The sequence below is a fragment of the Centroberyx affinis genome, unplaced genomic scaffold (genome assembly GCF_046629955.1).
Source record: "Centroberyx affinis isolate AG114_WGS23_722 - 3 ecotype Tasmania unplaced genomic scaffold, CSIRO-AGI_Caff_v1 ptg004464l_1, whole genome shotgun sequence".
Lineage (NCBI taxonomy): Eukaryota > Metazoa > Chordata > Actinopteri > Beryciformes > Berycidae > Centroberyx > Centroberyx affinis.
In genome coordinates this window covers 52,173-74,174 of record NW_027282127.1, presented here as the reverse complement: position 1 = coordinate 74,174, position 22,002 = coordinate 52,173, and the positions used below count along the sequence as shown (strand labels likewise).

The 22,002-nt window shown below is 41.7% G+C and overlaps 1 protein-coding gene across 1 annotated transcript; it reads left to right on the top strand.

Annotated features, from left to right (window-relative positions):
* The first annotated feature begins 805 nt into the window (after positions 1-805).
* Positions 806-20,740, top strand: LOC139665137 (general transcription factor 3C polypeptide 1). Its single transcript, XM_071544107.1, has 40 exons — positions 806-1,156; positions 1,618-1,827; positions 3,188-3,364; positions 3,489-3,632; positions 5,121-5,217; positions 5,303-5,426; positions 5,631-5,810; positions 6,448-6,563; positions 6,746-6,798; positions 6,908-7,311; positions 7,516-7,593; positions 8,230-8,366; positions 8,509-8,642; positions 8,723-8,876; positions 9,038-9,141; positions 9,999-10,141; positions 10,291-10,686; positions 10,906-11,051; positions 11,250-11,347; positions 11,441-11,537; positions 11,974-12,157; positions 12,286-12,382; positions 12,685-12,817; positions 12,935-13,022; positions 13,245-13,309; positions 13,611-13,719; positions 13,848-13,990; positions 14,276-14,418; positions 14,502-14,586; positions 14,718-14,830; positions 14,970-15,029; positions 15,134-15,227; positions 15,463-15,635; positions 15,871-16,599; positions 17,442-17,581; positions 17,935-18,039; positions 18,139-18,434; positions 18,570-19,183; positions 19,366-19,552; positions 20,126-20,740. Exons 1-40 carry the CDS (start codon positions 936-938, stop codon positions 20,336-20,338), a joined length of 6,984 nt encoding a protein of 2,327 aa, XP_071400208.1. The 5' UTR covers positions 806-935; the 3' UTR covers positions 20,339-20,740.
* The last annotated feature ends 1,262 nt before the right edge of the window (positions 20,741-22,002 follow it).

Genomic DNA, 22,002 nt, shown 5'->3' with positions numbered 1-22,002 from the left:
AATGTGATTTTACTTTGACTAAATCGAAGACTGTATTACATATAAGTGTTTACCTATTATCTTTCTCGGAAAAGGGTCCTGAAAATACTTCCCCCCTCTCCCCCTGGCGATGTTGTAGACGATTCTTTGGAGGCAACAGACAGAAAACATCCTGAAGCTGGGTGTATAACTGAGTCTTACACATTATCAGACTGCCTAAATCCTCAAAAAATGTACATAAATAGTGAAACAACCATTGCAGTGACTCTCATCCAGTGTGGACATCGATTCTGCGGTGCTGTGGGTATGCAACGAAAGCTGGTGCTAGACATAAGACATGAGACTGAGTCAATCTACGAGTATAGATCTACATTTCCCCTTTAATTGTGTTTAATTTGCTTCATGGCCAAAAGGACTGATAGTTGCTAGTCCCCCTTGTGTGGTCATACAAGGCTTTATAAAAAAAAATATATTTCTGAGCAAAAAGTAATTAGGTCAAAATGCAATACTATGTAAGTCTTTCTTTTTTTTATCAAATATGTTACAAATACAAGTTTATACGACTGAAATGGAGCTTCAGTAGGATACTTGTTCAAAACAATAATTTCCAGGTGGGGATAGACTTTACGTGTACGCCACCTTGTGGAATGTTTTTCTTCTTCTTTTTTTCAGGAATTACGTGCAACGTAAGGTCAAAGTTGAAATCTGACGCTCACAGTACACACAGTCGGAACGCACTCGCTACTTGCAGTAAGCGTTTTGTGACCAAGTTTTTCTTGTTAATACTTTTGACAAATATAATGAACCGCTTCGAAAGCAAGTCAGTAACGTGAATAGATTCTTTTTTTAATATCCCGATTACTTGCGATCTCGAAAGCGCCACTTTAGCCTGTATACCTGTTGGAAAGCTAGCATGCTAACTTAGCTAACGACGTTAGCCTAGCCACTGCCATGCTATGGATGCGCTGAGTATAGCTGAAGATGAAGTGGCATTAGAGGGACTTGACGGGATAACCATTCCCTCTCTGTGGACACGACTTGAAAATAGAAACCCCAAGTTTCCCCTCAAACTCGACTCGCACACCAAGGAATTTATTTGGAGGTCACTTGTAAACAATATTGATTTGAAATTCTATGAACTTCCACAGGAGAGGGGGGACGTTGTGCTGTTTGACAGGTGACTATCTCATTCTGACTTGCATCATTGTGGCTACAAAACATCACTTAGATGCTGTTTTTCCTTCTTGATCAATTCCCACAGACTGTTATACTTGTTATCGTACACCATGGTAACTGAGTCAGTAAAGCTAATTTGCAACAGAGCTTTTTGACCATGTGAAGTAATCTAGACTCATTGCATTCTTTAGCAAACAAGTAAGTATTCACTAATACCACTTTGCACACTGCCAAAGTACTAAATTATTAAACTTTATAGATTTGCAGTATACAGGCTAGTACATGTGCCTCTTGGTAGTACATTTTAGCATTAGCGAAATTCAAATACCAGCATTGGTATTGATGAATCTCTATAAGCATTGGTACAAATCTGACAGCTGGGTGGGGCTACAATATGTGCAAAAGTGCGTTTTGTGATGTGTTCTTGTATCTGTATGTATATGTGTGCGCGTGTGTTTTCAGGTTTACAGAGATAGACCCAGACACAGGGATTCAAACAGCAGAGAGGTTTTCTGACACGAAGAAAGACGTCTACCCGGTCCATATCATTCTAGAAAACAAGGATGGGATACAGGGCTCGTGTGTGCTCTTCAAAGAGAGGCGAGATGTCACTACGCATGTCCGCTCCAAAGCCCTCAAAGGCTTGGTCTCCTTGGAGGAGGCTTTCAAAAGGTTGGTAGCTGAAGGGAAGGAGGGAAGGAGTGTTTGGAAATAACCACACTGAATACCTATACTGCTCTTTCAAACTGTCACACACCTTACATAGACTAGTGATTACACAGGACAGTTCTTTAAATATGTGAAAATATATATTTAATCCAGCAATTTGAGAATTCTACCTTCAAAGATAATACATTCCATTGATGATTGATGTGTTCAGTCACATGCAAAGCATAAAAGCTGGCTGTTTGCCTATGAAGTGGGGTGTTATTTGAACTCCTTTTGTTTGTAATCAGTAATCAATGAAGAGGCAGAAAGAAGCAGGCAAAAACACCAGTGGTGTTCAATTTGGTTGGTCCTTGCTCTCAAATTACTAATTTCTGTTCCTATTGTCGAACTCCAAAGTTGTTACATGACTTCAAATATATAGGATCATGTTTGCTATTGGCAATGTTTACATGGACACAAGTTCTTAAATCCTAATGCAGTTATGAGAGTAGTGCAGTTAAGATACAGGTCATGTACGCATCTTTATATCTAAATATGTTACTTTGATTAATTTCCAAGTACATGTACTTCCAGTACATAGTCCTGTAATGGGTTGAGTATGGCACTAACACTGCCAAGATTAGGGGTTTGCTTCCCACTGGGGCTACCTGTACTAAAAACTGATGTACTCATTGCACAGTAAGGAGCTTTGGATCAAAGCGTCCACCAAATCACATATGCTACATGTGGATTATGTATTCAGAAAACCTCAATATTCATTACACTTTCAGAGGGTTGTTTGGACATACAGTATAAAAGTGATGCTGTGAATTAGCGTATTCACGGGCATTTTCAAAACTTGAGACACATACTTTGAGTTTTACAATTTTTTTACAGGCACTGTCTGTGTTTATATTTAGTCAATGCATTGTATTTCAGGACTGGATACGTGAAAGTTAGATGGGGGCAACAAAAATAATAAAGGGCATGTTATACTTCTGTGCCGTAGCTACACCGTAGGTATCTATGGGAATTTTTTGTTTTGTGATAATTAAAGCTGATTGATGTAAATGGAAGTGGCATTCCACAAAAAGTCCCTGTAAAGGATAAAAATCTAGTTTTCAGGTAATATGTTTTCTTGATATACATTGTAGAGTCAACATGGCTTTATGGAATTTCAAAACAAAGGGTTGCAAATACCTATATGAAGTAAAGATCACAAACATATCTTTCACGGGGAAATAATCACATCCTAGGTCGAACCAAATCGAGTGAATGTCCCTAGAAAAGGTCATATCAGTTCACAGCAACACTATATTGATCATATGTGTCATATTGTATTTCCCTCTCTTTCTACACCTAACCTCCTTGCACTACCTTTCAGGTTTGGCCGAAAGCTTATTGTTGTGGCATCTCAGGCGCTGAGATTCCGTGCTCTGATCGGCGTCGAGAGCGATCCCGAATTGAAACTCAGTGACCACTCTTATTGTATATTGGAACGACTGGGCCGGGCTCGCTGGCAAGGAGAGCTACAAAGGGACCTGCACACCTGCTCTTTCAAGTATGAGACACCCACACACACACTTTAACTGGGCACAGTGTTAATTGCTGTACTTTATTTGGTCTTTGTTAAAAGCTGGGCTTCAGTTATTCGCCTTGTAACAACCACTGTTTTGATTGGACAGGACAGATGCTGGAAAGATGCACTACATGAGGAAGTCTCTTGTCAGACATGGTCTCATAACAATGCAGTCTCATGTCATACGACTGCCTTCAGGACAACAGCAACACTCTATACTTCTGCTACTCAAACGTTTTCACGTAAACAGGTCGGTAACACACACACACACACATACACACACAATGGTTACATGCCTGCTGATTTTTCCTTGTCATCTTCCAAAATAGTTACTATATATTAAATCATATTTATATAATAGAATAACACACACTATTTCTAGTTCTTTTAGTTACAAAGTGTTTCACAGCACTTGATTTATGTACTATATAATAAGTATGATTTATTGCACAAAGCCTCATCAGACAAGTAAGCAGCATAGGGCAGAGTCAGGGTGGAGTTTTGAAAGGTTGTATGCAAATGAGGCAGCAAAGGAAAATGAATTTAACAGATAAATAGATGGATAGCTACATACATGCATACATACAGAAAGTTTATTAACACAGTCGTAAACAACCACAGCCATAACAATTTACAACGATTTCTAATTTTACCTCTATGTTTTGTTTAATTTGCATATTCTGGTATACATACAAATTAAGAAGAAAGTTAAAAGCCTTTATGTTTGGCTACTTTGCCCCAGCTCAAATTTTTCTAAGTTGTATTTAGTGAAGAGCAGTAGTGTGGTGTAGTAGTAGAGTGATGGGGAGGCAAAACATCTGTGCTGTACTGAACAGACTCAGAGGACAGGGACTCTAAATCCTCCCAGTCAAGCCAAATTTCCCTCATAAAGTTTATCAGCAGAGCAGAGGAGCAGACCCACCAGGGCAAGAAAAAGAGAAAAACTGACTTAATTAATGCCAAATTGGTAATCAAAACAATTGGAGTGTTCCCAGGCAAACAAAAAGCTTAAGAACAAGCAAATCTCTCTTTCTCCGTTTCTCTCTCTCCACTGCGGCACCAGCAGACTGACTGAGAAACACAAACACGGCACCTTTGTCTTCTCATTTCAAATGAGAAAAAACTGTCAAGTTCTTTTCAGTTGACTATTTCTCCATGACTGTAGACAATTTGACTATAGAAAAATTTGGAAGGAACAAATCTTTATGTCAAATGCGTTATTTATGCTTCAGAAACATTCCTACTCTGTAACCTCTAATACTCCCCTCTCTCTCTCTCTCTCTCTCTCTCTCACACTCTCTCTCTCTCAATTCAATTCAATTCAAATGAGCTTTATTGGCATTAAATACAACAGTATCTGTTGCCAAAGCAAAACAGTGATAATCAAGAAAAAGTAGCAATAATAACAACAAAGATAATTGAACAATAGAAAGTTGCAATTATTCAATCACACACAAAGGAAAAAATTGAAAATATTTCAGTCAGTTGTCCTGTCTCAGGTTTTCACAGCATGTGATATAAACAGCAGCTAGTGTGGCACACTCACGTTTTTCTCCAAGGATATAAAGGAGTTTTTTGTCAGGAGGAAGTTTTTCGAAGTTACACATATTTTGGAGTTTGGAGAAATATTTCTCTCTCACATTTTCATATTTGGTGCACTTTCACTGTCACTCTCTCTCTCTCTCAACATATCTGTTGTTGTATGAAAAATTGTCCTTAACCCCTCCTTTCTGTCCAGGCGGAGTAAGTACGACATCTTGATGGAGACCATGTCCAACATCCTACAGGATTCACCTCATCAGCTTGCTTCCATGATCACACTCCGAGAACAGCTTGTGAGTATCTCTCTGTGTTTGTCTGTTAGTCTGTGTGTGGTTGTCTTTCTGTTTGTGGTAATTATGCTCGTCTGTTTTCTTGTAGAATGTGAATGAGAGGACTTTAAAGCGCGTACATCAATACATGCAAGCTGCCAAGTTGGTTCAGCTGATCCGTTATCCTCTGGAGGAGCTCAATCCTAGCGCTGGGCCTTGCACCACCAAAAAAGGTAGGTGCCATTGAAGTTCAAATTACAGAGCTGTAGATTTTGGCCACTGCAATGTTGTTCCCATTGAGTCATATGCTTTATAGACAGATAAACTTGAACAGCCAATTATGCATATAACTGATGCATATTGTTACTTTTTGGTGACTATATATTGCTACATACCTATGCGCACACACACCACATTATTTATCTTATGTTTTCCAGGGACTAAAGTATTTGTGCGCTGTTTGAAACTGCTAAAGCCATATGTGAAAAAGGAGCTCCTTGTTGATGATGACGACGACGATGATGATGAGGACGATGAAACTGGAGTGAAAAGAAAAACTGTGCCTCCAGAGGGGCGAATCATGGAGAGGGATTTCCTCTTACAGGCCTATCATATTGGTGCGTTTGGTCCTTCCTTCTCCTCTCACTGAACAGGAGATTAGGGATCATCAGTTTCAGTTGAATGAAATGGGTTAATTTTACAAGGCTTCATATTCCTGTCAAAAGTACATTTATTTTGTCAGCAAATAGAAATGAGATAAGCAAGCAAGTTTATTTATATAGCACATTTCGTACACAGCGGCAATTCAGTGTGGTTTACATACATAAAAGCAAAAGGAACATCTATATATAATTAAAAGAAAGTACAAAGTGCATAAAATAGTAGTTAAAAAGAGAGTAATATTATTAAAAGATAAGTAATAAAAAGAAAATACGAAGTACATACTATCCCTACAAAGTACATAAAATAGTAGTTAATAAGAGAGTAATATAATTAAAAGATAAGTAATAAAAAGAAAATACAAAGTACATACTATCCCTCAATCGTAGGCACATGAAAACAAATGTTTTTAACCTGGATTTAAAAATTGCTACATTTGGGGCACATCTAAGATCTTCTGGCAGGTTGTTCCAGTTGCATACAGCATAACAGCTAATAAGCAAATCATATTTGGGATATATTTATCCACATGCTTTCCTGACTTTCAATTTACTTGTTTATCAATTGTTGTCCTTCTCTTATTTGTTAATTTAGTCATCTCCTCTGGTACAAGGGGCATTTCCCAGAGTGCTTTAGGCTCAAGGATGAACGTCGGCAAGCTGGAAGCTCGTATGATATGCCGAAAGCTGGAGAGGGAAGGTATGATTAAGGTAAGACCTAGGTTGTTAATTTGTACCAAATTATCTAGTGAAAGTGGTGTTTGAATCTAAAACAGGTTGTTACTGGTGCACTAAGAAGAGAGAAGATGTAGAGAAGATGTGACAGTAACATTTTAATCTCTGCTAAAGGCTCTAATGCTAATGTGCTTATGTGTGACTGTTCTACCCTGCAGGGATTCATGGAGGATGTGGGTCGGCAGAGGACGACAAAATATATCAGCCACAAGTGTGTATTTTTTAGGGGATCTAATTAATTTTTATGAATTTCTTATTTTCCGTCACTTCATATCAAATAGCATTACGTTATATAATTCTGTGGTCACATCTCTTGATAGGTGTGTGGGTGTGAGTGACCACCTACAACAATTTGCTAAGGAGCAGGAGCGCAACAAGCTACTCTGTTCCTCTGCAAGCCCTAAAGTCACACCTCGAAACTCCAAGACTGCACCTTCCACCCCAAAAACACCGTCAGCCTCTAGGTCCAAAGCAAAAGAAAGCACCAAAACTCCTCCAGTCAAGGAAATTCAGAAACAAGATGGAGAAGGGGAGGAGGATGGAAAGCAGGCCAAGCCAATGTGTGGTGATGGAGGGCAGGATAAAGAGGACGAAGGCTTGGTTGGAGGCAGAGTTACAAGAGGAAAAGCAGGGGCTAGAGGAAAGAAAGCGGGGAAGAAAGACAGCATGACGACAACACAGACAGAACCTGACATCCCCATCACACACCCTACACCTGTTAAATGTGAGTACATATCACCTGTACACTCAAAACAGTAACTTTATGCAGGGCTGTAGATATAACACAAGCCAAACTGCACATCCTAGCCACAAGCTATGATAAGCAAATGAAGTATTTGTTTAATAGGAAATGATGTCCCTTTTATTTTCCTCAAACAATTTTGCTTCCCTCCTCCCTTAACTTAATTTGCTTTCTGTGATCCCTCAGGTGAAACCCCAGCTCATGGAAAATCCAGGACCAATAAGAAGTCTGTTGAGTCTTTGTCTGAGTCTTTTGCCACAACAGGTGAGAATTGGGATTGGACAGCTGCACTTCATTTTCTAGCTAGTTGTCCTGCAAGCAGCAATAAAGTATTACTGTTACTGTTACTGTTTGTTCATCAGAAGCAAAATCAGGAATCTAACATATTGAACACACATGTGTAGGCTTTCAGAGTGAAAACATGCCCTGCTACAGAATGTTATTGTTCTGATCTTGGACAGCTCGATCAATATTTATGAACATGAACCAATCTAACCAAATGTAACCTAATCTAATCTTACCACAGAAGCAAGTCTCTAAGATGTGATGCCATCAAAAAGGATAACTTTTCCAATTCTGTTGACACTGAATTGGAGAATGACTTGCTGGATATATGTTTGTTTGAGCTTTTACCTACATATGAACTTCAAACTGATAACCGTTACAAACCAGAAGTATGCATCTATCCCACAGTGCACATTGCATTCACTTGTTCGGTCTTATATTTGCTGTAAACACAGCCAGTCCAGGATTTGTCTCTTGACAGTATCATCAGGAGAGTCTTGGTTCTGTCAATTAAAGCATTGGGAGAGACCTGTTCATGTTCACAAATCCAGACTGACCAAGACCACTGGAATAACTGTTTTACTCCTCTTTAATAAGCAGTGTGTTTCCCATCAGAGCAAGCTCCTGTTGAGGAGGGGGAGGAATCCATCTTAAGCCCTGACATCTCATTGCATCAGAGTGAGGCTATGAATGCATCCAGTGACAAAGCAGATGACATCATTATGCTTGTTGAGGATATTCCCAAGCAGAAGGTTAGTCTGACTGGTTGGTTTTTCTCCAGTCAGGATTGGTTGAAGCTAATATAATTCGGATGAGTAGTTGAGTGCTAGAGATCAAGATTGATGGTGTCAGAAAGTTGCAACTCAACCCACCTCCCCCATCTGATTGGTACAGGCTTCTTCCCGGCAATCCAAAAGGTCTCTATCCAATCAGGTGGAGCGGCCTCATGAGACATACCGCCTCCTGAGGAGGAAGAACATGATTGTGGAGGCTGTCCGCAGTCTCAAGATCATAGAGGGACTCTACACGTCAGTTTGTCCTAAACATCATATCAGTTAATTTATAAAGATGAGAGGAACATAAATATAAACGCGCTGTCTTTCTCCAGGCTACAGAGGATGATCAATGAGGAAGAGAAGCAGGATGGCGTCAGCACAAAGTGTTGCAAGAAGTCTATTCTACGTCTCATACGCAGTCTGTCCAGAGAAGGCATGCTTAAGATGTACACGACCACAGTCATACAGGATGGAATCAGCAAGAAGGTACATGTACATGTACATACACACACACACACACACACACACACACACACACCAGGACTTGAGAGTCAGGTGAATTTCCCAGGATTAGAACAAAAATTTGAACTTTTGAATTGATTGTTTTTCCTTCTTTCCACTCTGTTCCGATGTTCCCCTGTATGCAGGTTGAGATGGTGGTTCATCCCTCCATTCAGCCCAATGATGATGTAGTGAAGAGAGCCATAGACCAGGTCCGCTTCCGAATCTCCAGCTCTTATTCTGTTGCACGGTGAGCGCAGCCAATTGCTATAATTGCTTTTAATTGCAACACACACACCCATGTGGATTGACGTGAAGATGCATTCCATATCTGCTCCTGATCTGCAGAAGAAGCAGTTGCAGGCAGTCAAATTGTAATTGACTGCCTGGTACTGCATCATTTGTAATAACATTCTTCTGTTTTCAGCATGGACCAGACCACACTTTCGGTCTATAGAATAGGCTTCCCACATCCACACATTTTCATGATGGCTTGGAATTGGAAGTCTCTTTGCATAGCTGTCAGGATTGCTCCACAAACTATATAGCTATAGCTGACACTGCTTACGTCAACTTTTACAGCTTACCATTTCATTTTACTACACCAACCTGTATGTTATGATCAATAGATGAGTGCTTGCCTAACTATTGTTATCAGTCATTTGCAATTTCTATGAGCATTAGTGTGCACATGATTGGAAGAGCCAAGAGCTACCAAGCAGTAGTAAAAGTAAAAAAAACAGGAGTCTACTGCTTGAGACAAATGCTTGAGACAATAGTCTTGTTGGATTGTGATGGGGAATAGAAGGAAGAAATTATAGATTCTGTTGAGGTGCTCTTCTCCACTAGGCCAAGTGGTGGAAATCTTGCAGTAGTCTCTGTATTCAACATGTCACCTTCTCCCTGCATTTAATCAAAATTGTTTCTGTCCCTAAACATGTATAACTACAAGACTTGTGTGTCATGAGTCAATCTGCCCATTATTATGGTGCACTGAGTGACCCAACCTATCCTTCTTGATCTTTTTAACTGTCTTTTGTCTTTCCTTCCCTTGCTCACTATCTCCACTGTCTTATGTCTCCTCTGTCTTCTTGCTCTGTCCATCAGTATGCAGCAGGCTGAGGAGAAAGCCAAAGAACAAGGAAATGCGTTGAAGGGGAAGACTGCCAGCACAATTAAAGCCCACAAGAGCAAGGCAGACAAAAAGAGAACAGGCTGTAAACAATATGAGGAGTTCAAACCCACAACAGGTTCTGTGTGATTGCATACAATATAGCTGTCTTCTTGACTGTATATGTTCTGCTCAAAGAAAATCATAATTAGATTTTTTTTCTTTCGGTCACCACTCCCATATATTCATTGTGATGCCCCTTGTTTTCTCTTTCTTTCTTCTTTATAGTTAAAGGACTGAGCAGGTCTTTGGGATTCCAGCCTAAGATGCATCGTCTGCGTGTTGTCCATAACTTCCTCTGGTACCTTATATATGGGCACCCGTTCCAACACAGCCCCACCGGCGCCCACACGTCCAAACAAACACCAACAGACACAAACGCCTCCGATCCTGATGCCACACAATCAGACACACTTGCTTCACACTCAGGCCCCAACAAAGACACACACAACTCCAAAAACACAGACGGACAAACACTATCATCTGAAAACCTCGCCTCCAGCGCTGGGGACCAGCAAACTGCAGAGTCAGCCCTGCCTGCCTTGGAGGCGACATCATCCGGTGATGAAGAGGAGGAGTTGAAGGATTCATCAAGAATTGGCCAAATTCAATCTGATCTGAAAGGTGAGGTGGGCAATGTGACTTGAGCACTTTAAACTTTGGTATGCCTTCCATTCTGTAAATCATTCGAGCCGGTGTTTTTACTGAGCCTTCCTATTTGTTTTTGAGTGTTTGCCTTAACGTGAGACTGAGCAGTGGTATGAATTCAGGCTAGGTGTTCAAATTTGTGCTTTCTCACTAATCACCTTGCTTTTTTCTATAATCTACCACCTGTATCTGTAGTGTACGCGGATGAAGATTCATGGAAGAGGTTCATGCCTCCGATCCCTGTCCACAAGGAGTTTGGCCTCGGCTGGGCCCTGGTCAGCGATCTGCTGCTTTGCCTGCCTCTCTCCCTCTTCATACAGGTCATACAGATCAACTATAAGGTGAGCACAGACTAAAATAATCCATATTATCTATCCAGACAGTTGGAAAGCAGAAAGCAGATAGGGAGACAGAGTAGGGTAGACGCTGGAGACAAAGTGCTGGCGAGATTCGATCCCAGGCCAGCAGACTTGACTACTCGACTGTCTCTGGACACAATGGATTTGCATGTGCTCATTCATCTCTGTTTGTGCGCACAGATAGATGGACTGGAGACGTATCTGAACGATCCTGTGAAGCAGCACTATCTTGTTAGAGCCCTACCATCCAAAATGAGAAGACAGCTGCTTTATAAACGGTGAGTCTCTCTCTTGTTCTTGCTCTCTCTCCCGCTCTCTCTAACACATAACACACACTCTAAAATGATGTATTTGTGTGTTTGTCATATTAGGAGGTACATCTTCACTTTCCATGAGAACTTGCAGAAACTGGCCTATATGGGTCTGCTGCAGTTTGGTCCTGTTGAGAAGTTCCAGGATAAAGACCAGGTACACAGGAACCTCATATAGTCTACCCTATCAATGCTACATTAACACTACACAAAAATAATATATCAATAAATGATTCTGCGTCTTTGTGACTGCTGCCCTGATGCCCTCCCCACACACAAACTTTTGTTGAAGCCATTTGTTAATCAGTTGCATTTGAATAGCCAAAAATCAAAGAGATGTTTGAAAAATCGACAAAGTGTACAGACCAATTTTATCCTTCATTTTGTCTTGTTGTTTGGTAGCAAGCCAGTGAGTGCAAAAAATGCAAAATTTAATATTTTAGTATTTACAGCATGTGTGGTAACAGAAGCCAAAAATCAGGTACATCAGAAATGAAGATTACTTTGGCAAAGGAAATCAAGCAAGCTACCTCAGCAATATTATTCTGATATGTATCTCCCTACCCCTTTTCTCTGTATCTCTATCTGTCCAGGTGTTTTTGTACCTAAGGCATAATGCCACAATTGTTGACACCACCAGCTCTGAGCCGCACTACTGGCTGGTCACAGAGTCACCTGACAAACCATTTGAGAGGCGGCAATACACACTCGCCACTGCCGAAGATGTAGAAAACTACTGGTTTGACCTGCTGTGCGTCTGCCTCAATACGCCATTGGGTACATACATACACAAACATAAACGCAGATATACTGGTATCACTGGAGTGTTGATGTGTCAACACACTTGCTCTCTTTTATACTGACTTTCAATGTGTGCTTGTGTCTGTGTGTGTTTGCATTTTCAGGAGTAATCCGTGGCAAGAGAGGGGGCCAAGAGGAGGAACCAGCCATTCCCTTGGCGCAGGAACGCTCAAACTTCCTAGGAATGGCAGACCTGCTAAAGTAGGCGGAGAACAAAATATAGAACATAGAACAACAATAATATGCAGAGGTCCTATTTAAATAGCTGTGTTCCTTCACGGGACTTATCTATGTGTCCCCCTCAGTTATATATTGATTGTGTAGCTGTACATAAAAAACGTAAATCAGCTAAGTCCTCTCAGAGGGGTGAGGAATCAACAGGAAAGAACCTAAATGCATTTTAATAACTCATACAAAAAACAAGTTAGTGCAGTACAAATGTAAATCAGCACCAAAGTGTATTAAAGTAGAATTGGTGTGTATTTGTGCCTGTACACACACAGGGGCAGTCGTGAAGTGTGTGATGATGGGTCGATACCAGGGGACGGTAAAGGAGCAGGAGGTTTGGACTCTGAATTCTTTGCTCATCTTAAACGCAACTGGTTGTGGACCAACCACTTACTCGCTGTCAAAAAGGTACCCACACAACACACATGCAAAATATTCTGTTTTGTTTGCTTTTAGGCATAGATATAGTTTTACTTTCCCTTATCTATGTGCCTGTGGTGTTTGGTGGCTTGTGTGTGTTTTCAGAACCCAAGTGGTGGAGAGATGACTGATGGCAAAATCAGACTGAAGAGCCTCCTCAGTAAAAATGCTCTGAGGATTGCACTCAAAGCTGGTGAGTTGCTTGGAACGTGTCAGTAATTATTTGCTCCCATTACACACTTTCTTTGTCCAGTGATGATGCCTTCCTTAGCCTTCCTGGTTTTCTTCAAAATTAGCTACCGCGGCTTTAAATGCACCTATTAATTTTCATTGTATTCCTGTTCATCAATGAATGTATGTGTGCATATGCATGTGTGTGTGTGTCTGTGTATGCATGTACATCTATGTGCAATAGGAGGATCAACATCGCCTCGTTATGTGACTACCAAGCGACCACTGGTCACAGAGGAAAATGTTGAGGTACAAATCACATCAATTTTGGTTTGTTGAAAATTACATCACATAACATTCATCTTTAATATACAGCAATGTGAGCAATTAATCGACATAAAAAAAGAGATAATCACTAAACTTTTTATCATGCCGTCTAGGTCCCAACTGACCTTTCACAGATATATTTTTATTGCCACTTGTTCCACTGATAGGATACGCACAAAAAATATTACAGACACAATGACTATGGTTAGTTTTAAGATTTTCACATTTTCTGTACATGACAACAATGACATACAGTTGCCCACTCTTGTATCCTTGTGAGCAGATGGCTGTAGAGCCTGCTAGCAGAAACCAGCAGGTGGTTGGAGGGAAACGACAGAAGAGGAAGAGAAGCAAAAAGGAGGTTGTCAAGATCCCACGCAAGAAGAGGAAAGGTATGGGCAATTAAAACTAATTAAAATGAATCCGGGATTGAAGGTTTGGCTGATGGATGGTTGACAAATTGCGTACGTGTGTTTGTGTTTGCATGTCTTTGTGTGTTTGCATGTGTTTGTCCTTGAAGAGCCAAAGAAACGCACCCCTGCCCATGATGAGGCCGACCACCGAGCTTTAAAGAGGATGACCAGACAGCGTGTCTACTGGACGCTACAGGAGGACTCACTGATGATGCTCTGCAGTGTGGCCTCACACCTGCTCAACAGCAAGGTACACACACAAATATGCAATCCTGTAATTTTTGCCAGACCTTATTGTTGTCTAAAACACAGGCTAGAACATGCTTTCTAACATTTTTTTTCCAAGAAAATCTGTTATTTTCTGTTATTTTCTGTTATTTTCTGTTATTTTCTGTTATTTTCTGTTATTTTTGAATAGTTATATTTTTTCAGTACAACTGAACTGTTCAGATCTTTTTTAAAGTCATACATAGTCACAAACAGACGTATGTATTCAGTGTATGGTGTGAAATGGTCCACTGCTGATGTGTTATAGTTAAAAAGGCCGTTCATACCCTACTGTGTGGTGAGGGACCTGCTCCAAGCAGAGTTTGAGAAATCTATGGATAAAACATCTCTTGCTGTCGGACGTCGCACACGATACATCCTCAAGAATCCTCAGACTCTTCTGAACTATAGGTAGGTAATACACATGCACGGACACACACACACACACACACACACACACACACAATGCTATTTACCTTATGACTGTGTTGCAGGATCTGCCTGGCTGAGGTGTACCAGGACAAATCTCTGATGAAACTGTTGGAGACAAAGAAACCCGCCGATCCAGAAAAACCAGAGGTGTGTGGGCATCTTATGGTTTTGCTGGAGTGTATGGAGTGTGTGTGTATGCTGGAGTGTATATTATGTATCTTGTGTAATGAAAATGGATTTTCTGACTGCACATTTGTATATTTCTGTCTGTGTTTTAGGATTGTGCTGAAGCATTCTCGGAGTATGCCAAGCTGCTGAGACAGAAGTTCAGCACTGCTGTGACCTCCTGTGATATCATGATCCCCAACACGAAACACCAGCTCTTCTCACGGTAAGGAGATGAGGAGGAGGATCTCACATTCCTATTAGTGCTGACTAAAAGTAGAGAGTGATGGATGGAACAAGAAACTGAGTGTATGACTTGTAGCTGTGGCTCTATGGTGTGAAATGTATTTTTCCGTGTATTACAGGTTTAAGGTTTGCACAATAGACAATGGAAAAGAGATGTCCTTCAAAGACACTGTCAACTGGTAGGGATTTAATTTGATTTTCTAAGTTTTCATTGCATAAGTTTGAATATGTACAATGTTAAAGTTGTTGCATGTGTGTGTGTCCATGTGTTTGTGCATTGCAGTACGAACGACATCCACGCTATAGTCTTAAATAACTTGATCCAGAGCACTCTGGTCATGTCCAACTCTCAGATGAAGTCCTCCAGATCTTTTCAGGTACAGGCAACAGCCACCATGAATTGTATTAATTGCACAGATTTTCCTCTCCCCACAAACACACAAACACAGTTCACAAAGTCTCTCTAGGTGTCCCTCTGTCTCCCTCTCCACTCTCCTCCCCTCCTCCACTCCCCTCCTACCTTTCCAGGCCGACAAATACACACACACACACACACACACAAACGCACACCAACATGCAGTCTTGTGATTGTCCATCTGTCTGCCCCTTTAGACCTTCCATATGTACAGTAGGTATAGTCAGGAAGTGCTGTGCCAAGTGTTCATACAATGCAGGAAGAGGGGTCTGGTCAACCGCCGTCGTGTCAGCAAGTCTTATGGGCCAAAGAAGAACCGAGCCTTGCCCATCCTGCCCATGTCCTACCAGCTGTCCCAGTCCTACTACAGGTACAGGCATTGTTGGATGAAAGCTAGTGTGCAACCAGTCATTACTCAGATGACTTGTATATCATTGCATCTGTCTACTGCTCATATAAATTACTAATGCACTATTGCATATACAGGAGCTTAGTGATTGTATTATTACCATCACCAGGGAGACAGCATCAGTGTTTGAATCCATGCCACACTACCTGTGATTGCAAAGCTTTTTGACCATGACTTTCCCACTCCCTACTGACAGGTGTTTTGCATGGCGTTTTCCTTTTGCGCTGTGCACAGATGTCTTCCAGTTCTTGAGGACTCTAATTGACAATGGGACAGGAAGGGACAGACCTCTCACTGCATTCTACCATGAAACGGAGAGCAGGACAGACGAGAGGGAATTGATGGAGACAGGAGCAGGGTCAGAGGAGGGGAGTCAAAAAGGCAAGAAAGAAGAGGGTAAAGAAGACGGAGAGGAGAAGCAGATGAAAGAGAAGCAGTGCGAACAAAAGGAAGATGACATAGTAATGGGTGAGCCAGAGGAACAAACAGAAAAAGGAAATAATGTCTTGACAAGGGAAGGAGAGAATGACCGAAGCAAAGAGGACGGAGAAAAAATGGAGATGGAACTGAACAATGAGAAAGCAGAGGGCATGAGCAAACCAGAAGTACAGAATCACCTGAAAAACCCAGAAGACTCCTTCACACTTGGCTCTAGTGAGGAACCGTCCACCAGGGAGCCGACGGAGGGCCCTCTGCCCCCAGAAGAGCAGACAGGAGAGGGTCCCGCATCAAACCCCGTACCTCAAGCTTCAGAGGAACCTCCGGATGTGTCTGACATGATGCGGTTCCCTCTAGACTCCCCAGGGGGAGCTTGTGTGGCCTGTCTCAGCCTAATGAGTCTCGGACTGCTGTCTGTACACGTGTCCATACCTAAACAGATGGTGGTGGTGGACAGCAACTTGGTGGACAATGAAGTAGTCAAGAGGTGAGACATAATACATACTTGTATGAACATGCAGTGTGAGCTGATTTGTTGTAAGCAATAACCTTAGGTCACTGCTTGTTATTGTATTCACATTTCCTTTCTCTCACTACAGCTCAGTTCTCAAAAAACATACTTTCCCAAACCTTCCAGACACTGTATGTCCCTGAAAAATCCCTGAAGTTCATTTTTTGAAGGAAAATACCAGTGTCATTTAGAGTTATATTCCATTTACTGCTGTCTACGTCTAGCTTACATGTCCCCCAATCATTTTGCAGTGCATTCTAAATATAATTAGATTTTTTTTTTTTTTTTTACATCTGCCTGTTTTTCATCGTTTCTGCAATGCAAACTTGCCTAGCTTGAAATTAACTGCAGTTCCGGCTACCAAAGATGCCCTAAATACAAAGACATAGATGTGACTATAAAGTTTGTAATTCAACATGTTTTTGAGGGATTATTTCTTCAATTTCTTCTTCAAGACTTCACTTTCTTCCTGTGGGTGTCAGGTGACACAATATGCTCATTGATATTAAAACACTCAACCCGGGCAAAATGAAATATTAATAGCACAGAAACTCAGACAAACCCAAATTAAGGCGTCGTGTTTACTGTGATGGATTACCTATCTGTGTGGAAGTTGTTTTTCATACTGTACAAAAATGAATGGCAGTAAATGGCTTATTCTGAAGGAAGGAAAAACAAGCCCTGATATCTCCAACTAGGCTGACTGTGTGCAGACAACGGGAATAATGTAAAAGAGAAGACAACCTAAGTTTAAAAAAAGTAAAAAAAAAAAAAAAAAGTATCATTCTTTAAAATCAAACTAAATTGTGGCTTTTTAGTATGGCAGCATTGGAGGAAGAGGAGGATGATGACGATGACGCTGAGGAGTGTGAGGGGAGGAAGAGGCTGGAGGTGAAGGCCCACCAGGCGTCACACACCAACTACCTGATGATGCGAGGGTTCTGCTGTCCTGGCATAGGTAGTGTTTGACTTTTTTGTCATAACTATTCGTTTCTGATAGATGAATGTTATCTAGAGGTGAATGCAAGTGTGACCGTGTCCCACCTGTACTCATTTTATAGACAGAAAGTACATTTTGGTTTCCAATGAGGTGTATGATTTTGACTGACAGTATTATCTCCTTGCACTGAAAATATATGAATGGCAGGCAAAAAGTTATTTAGCAACGAAGGGCTGATCTTCTGTAGAATCAAAATTGACAAAGAAATCCTAAATTGACAAAGAAATCCTAGACTGTTGGACCCACATCTCAGTTGTGGGTCTTTTATTGTGAACTCAGATGGGTTACTAAAACTTTATTTTTCTTTCTAGTCAAACTACGTAACCTCAACACCAATGACAGCATCGTGGTGGAGTCCTGTATTATGAGGTTTCAGCTGCGCAACACACCTGCTCACCAGCTGTTTAATATGGAGGGTAGGTACAGACGCATACGTTTGTGACATGTACAAATACAGTCCGATCCGCAGAAAATAACTCTTTCTCCCCCTTTGTCTTCCTCTTTTTCTGCTTTAGATTCTCCACCACTGGACTTATCTAAATGCGGTCCATCTCTGCTCCCCTCCATCCTCACTCACTCTGTCCGCCCCCCCTCCTCCTCTCCCTTTCCCTCCTGTGTGGAGGAGTGTGATGTGCGTTTGATTCATCAAAGGGGGTACTCTCCTCAGGACATGGAAGCATGTGCTGAGCTGAGGAGGAGCTTAGATGAGGCCGGCGAGAATAGCTTGGGTATACACGACTTGTACCAGGCGCACATTCACCTGGCAGAACCACACTCCGGTCGTACCAGGAGCCTACAGCAGTATATCCAGGTAAACACTCTTAGAGCCGCAAAAGATGCTGTGGTGATTTTGTTGTCTCTCTGGTCTGAATTTCCTAGTGTCTGATTTCTGTGTGTGTGTGTGTGTGTGTGTGTGTGTGCCTGTCCTGACTTTCTCCCATCCCAGGAGTTACAGGAAGAAGGCCAGGTGTTACAAGTTGGGAGTTTGGGTCCGCGTTGGGTACTCATGCAGCATGCTGGACCATGGCTCCTGACCACAAATTCCAAGCCCTGGTCCCAATCGCGCTTGACCCAGGACGGATTGCTTCCCTTATGGGAGAATCAGCACAACATCCCCTTCATGCGCAAGAGATGCATGGAAGCCCCAGACAAGGAAGGGGAGCCGCCCAGAAAAAAGGTGGCTGAGGACAGAGAAGGGGACAAGGGGAGAGGGGGAGGAGACGGATTATCGAGCAAGGTGATGGGTGAGGAACCGAATAACGGAAAGGAGTTGGAAGAGCAGAGAGAGGTGGAAGATGAGAAAAGTGAAGACAAATTGCTCAACTCAGGAGAGGCAGGGAAGCAGACACTGCCTGAAGAAGGAGAGGAGCAAGGGAAGCAGACACTGCCTGAAGAGGAAGGAGAGGACGAGGCAGCACAGGAGAAGAATGAAACTGAGGAAAAATGCGCTAGGCTGGAAGAGGAGGGGGGGGAGCAGAGGGACAAAGAGGAAAGGAAAGAGAAGGAAAGGGATGATGAAGCATGTTCGCCCCCAGCAGGACCAGCTGATACTAATGATGGGTAAGTAGTGAGCTGGGAGGGAGTTCATTTAATTATTGATAGCCTAATTATTAATTAGAATTATTATAATTATAACTATTGCTATTGCAGAGTTGATTGTGCATGCTTTCCCTTTTCCAATGTGTCATCTCTGCCTTCTCTTTCATCTTTGTGCGTCTATGCCCAACTTCCCATCCACACAGAGGAGACTTGTGTTTCATCAGCCGGCCGTGGCGCATGGTAGACGGCAAGCTGAACCGGCCGGCGTGTAAAGGCATGCTGGAGGGCATTCTGTACCACATCATGTCCCGGCCCGGACTCACACAGCAGACACTGGTGGAACACTATAAAGATGTGCTGCAGCCAATGGCGATATTGGATCTCGTGCAGGTACACACACTCACACTCTCACATACACACGCACACACAGAGAGGTGGAACAATACAGAGATAATGCTTCTCCTGTAGATGTCAGGGATGCAGACTTGTCATCTTTGATTAGAAAATAATTGGGGTGGGGAATCTGTTTTAGAATAAAGACATAAACACTTTTTATATACAGTGTTGTTGGACTACCTTTTGTTCAACCAACTGATGAGTTGGGGGGGAAAAGATGGTACATCAGGTGATCTTATCAAAATAAGAATCACACACCCATCACAAACTGGATGTCAACTGATAGACTTTACCGCTGGGAGAACAGAGACTCCCTTGGAAGTGTTCGGTTTTTACATCTCTCACTGCGTTTCTCCACGCTCCCATGTGTCTGTAGTTTATGCTTTATAACTTGAAAGTGTTCATGAAAGTGATGCACATAATGCATATTTTTTACCCTCCTCTGCTCATTCCCTTTTTTTTTTTTAACTGTTCATCCTTTGAACCAAAGTTACCCTTAGAATGCTCAACAGTCTCTTTAATATTTGTCTTTACTTTCTCTTTATTTACCCCCTCTCTCCTCTGTAGGCACTAATAGACATGGGCTGTGTGACGAAGCGAACTCTCATTAGATGTCCTAAACCCTCACTCTTCTCCCGCTCCATGGGCCGGACAGGAGGCGAGGCCGGAGTGAAGATGGAGGAGCCAGACACAGTGTTTTATGAGCCCACCATCAGCTGCTGCCTGCAGCTCGCTCAGGTGTTACCCAACGAACCTCACTGGAACCAGTTTATCCAGTGACACTATTCATGGACATTGCTTGGCCTGCACTATCCTGGCTAATCCCAGTATCACATGGGTGTGTGAAAAGACTCTTGAATGATCTTGAGCCTTCGCAAACCTGGAGTTTAGAAAAAAGCTCTAGCCACAATCGGACAGTTGTGATACCTAGATCAGCCAGTTCCATTAATGTTCTCATGAACTCCAGCTCATTGAGATCTTTGACAGATGCAATAAGTCCAATTAGCGTTCACTTCTGGTTTTACAGAACAAGGATTTCTTTGTACTATTTTTTCTTTATTCGTATGGGGGTTTTTTTCAATTGTGAATGCTTTTGTTATTATTTTAATTGTTTTAATTGTGTTAATTTGGATTTTTGTGTTCATTCTTTTGTACAGGTATTTACTTTAAACTGTAAATAAAAATACGTGACATTACTTCATGATTTATGTTTGTGTTGAAGGAAAGTGGATCAGTTGAATAGTTAAATGTTGATGTTTTTCATGTGTCTTCCAGAACTACTAGCACTGTGTTCATTTAAAGACCTCATGAGGTGGTTAGGGTTAGGGTTAGTGTAATGTAATGTATGTCAGCTTTTTAATTGGCTCAGGACAAGTTCCTCTGGTTAAAAGGATATTTTATGGCCAGAGTATTGTGAGATTAACAGTGGGCATCAGACTTGTGCATAATAACCCAACTGATTACTACTGATTAATTGAGGAGGGGGCAATAAAAAAACAGAAGCCGTGATGAAATATGATTGACGTCAAACAGATTTTGGGCCAAGTCATTTGCATACTAAAAAAATGGTAATTCATGGGACAGCCATACGTTGTGGAGTAGCTCATCTTTGACCAATCAGATTGGTTGTATACCTGTTGAAGCAATATTTGACAATTGGCTTTGCAAGTTAGAACCTGCTTTTATGTCCCACCAACATATGCAAATGTAGACATTCTCTGTGGCCAAATGTTTTACTGTACACAATAGCCTACTGTACAAACGGTATACCGTAGCATACAATATGTGGAAAAATATCAATATGATGTAGGGCAGTATAACATTTAAACCATACTGAAGCCCAGGAACACCTTCCTGAGCAGGGAGCAGGTATGGATGACCCATGGGAATTTACCCTTGATCACACTGACAGAAGAGACTTCGTTTGAATCTGGTGATTTACCATTTTTGCGACACTGGGGAGAAACCTTGCCACTGCAGCCAGAGGAGCTTCCCCAGGCAGTCGCTTTCAAATAGCCACCAGCACATGCACAGTGATGTGAAACCGTACCACTGTAATGACTGCAGGAAAAGTTTCTCCTACTTTTTCCCAAAATATCCCACTAATCCTATTATGGAAGAGAGTTTATTATGAGAACAAAATACGAGGGTCGCCCACAGAGGCACGCCGAGGAGAAACCATACCAACGCTCAAAATGGAAGATCCTTATCAAGAGTCCATGATATGAAGAAGCCAAAACTTTTACTTACAAGAGAGAAAATGTTTGTGAGTGCGGTACGTGTATTAGAGATCTTCCTGCGGCCAAATATTTTTAAGAGCAACTCATAAAGAGTCTGTTCGCGTGTAAAGCTTTTGCAATGCGCAGTGCTAAGGGGAATTACGGTATGCGCTCTTTAGGCCGGGCAGGGCCCGACGGAAATACAGTGGGCGCTCATACGCATGG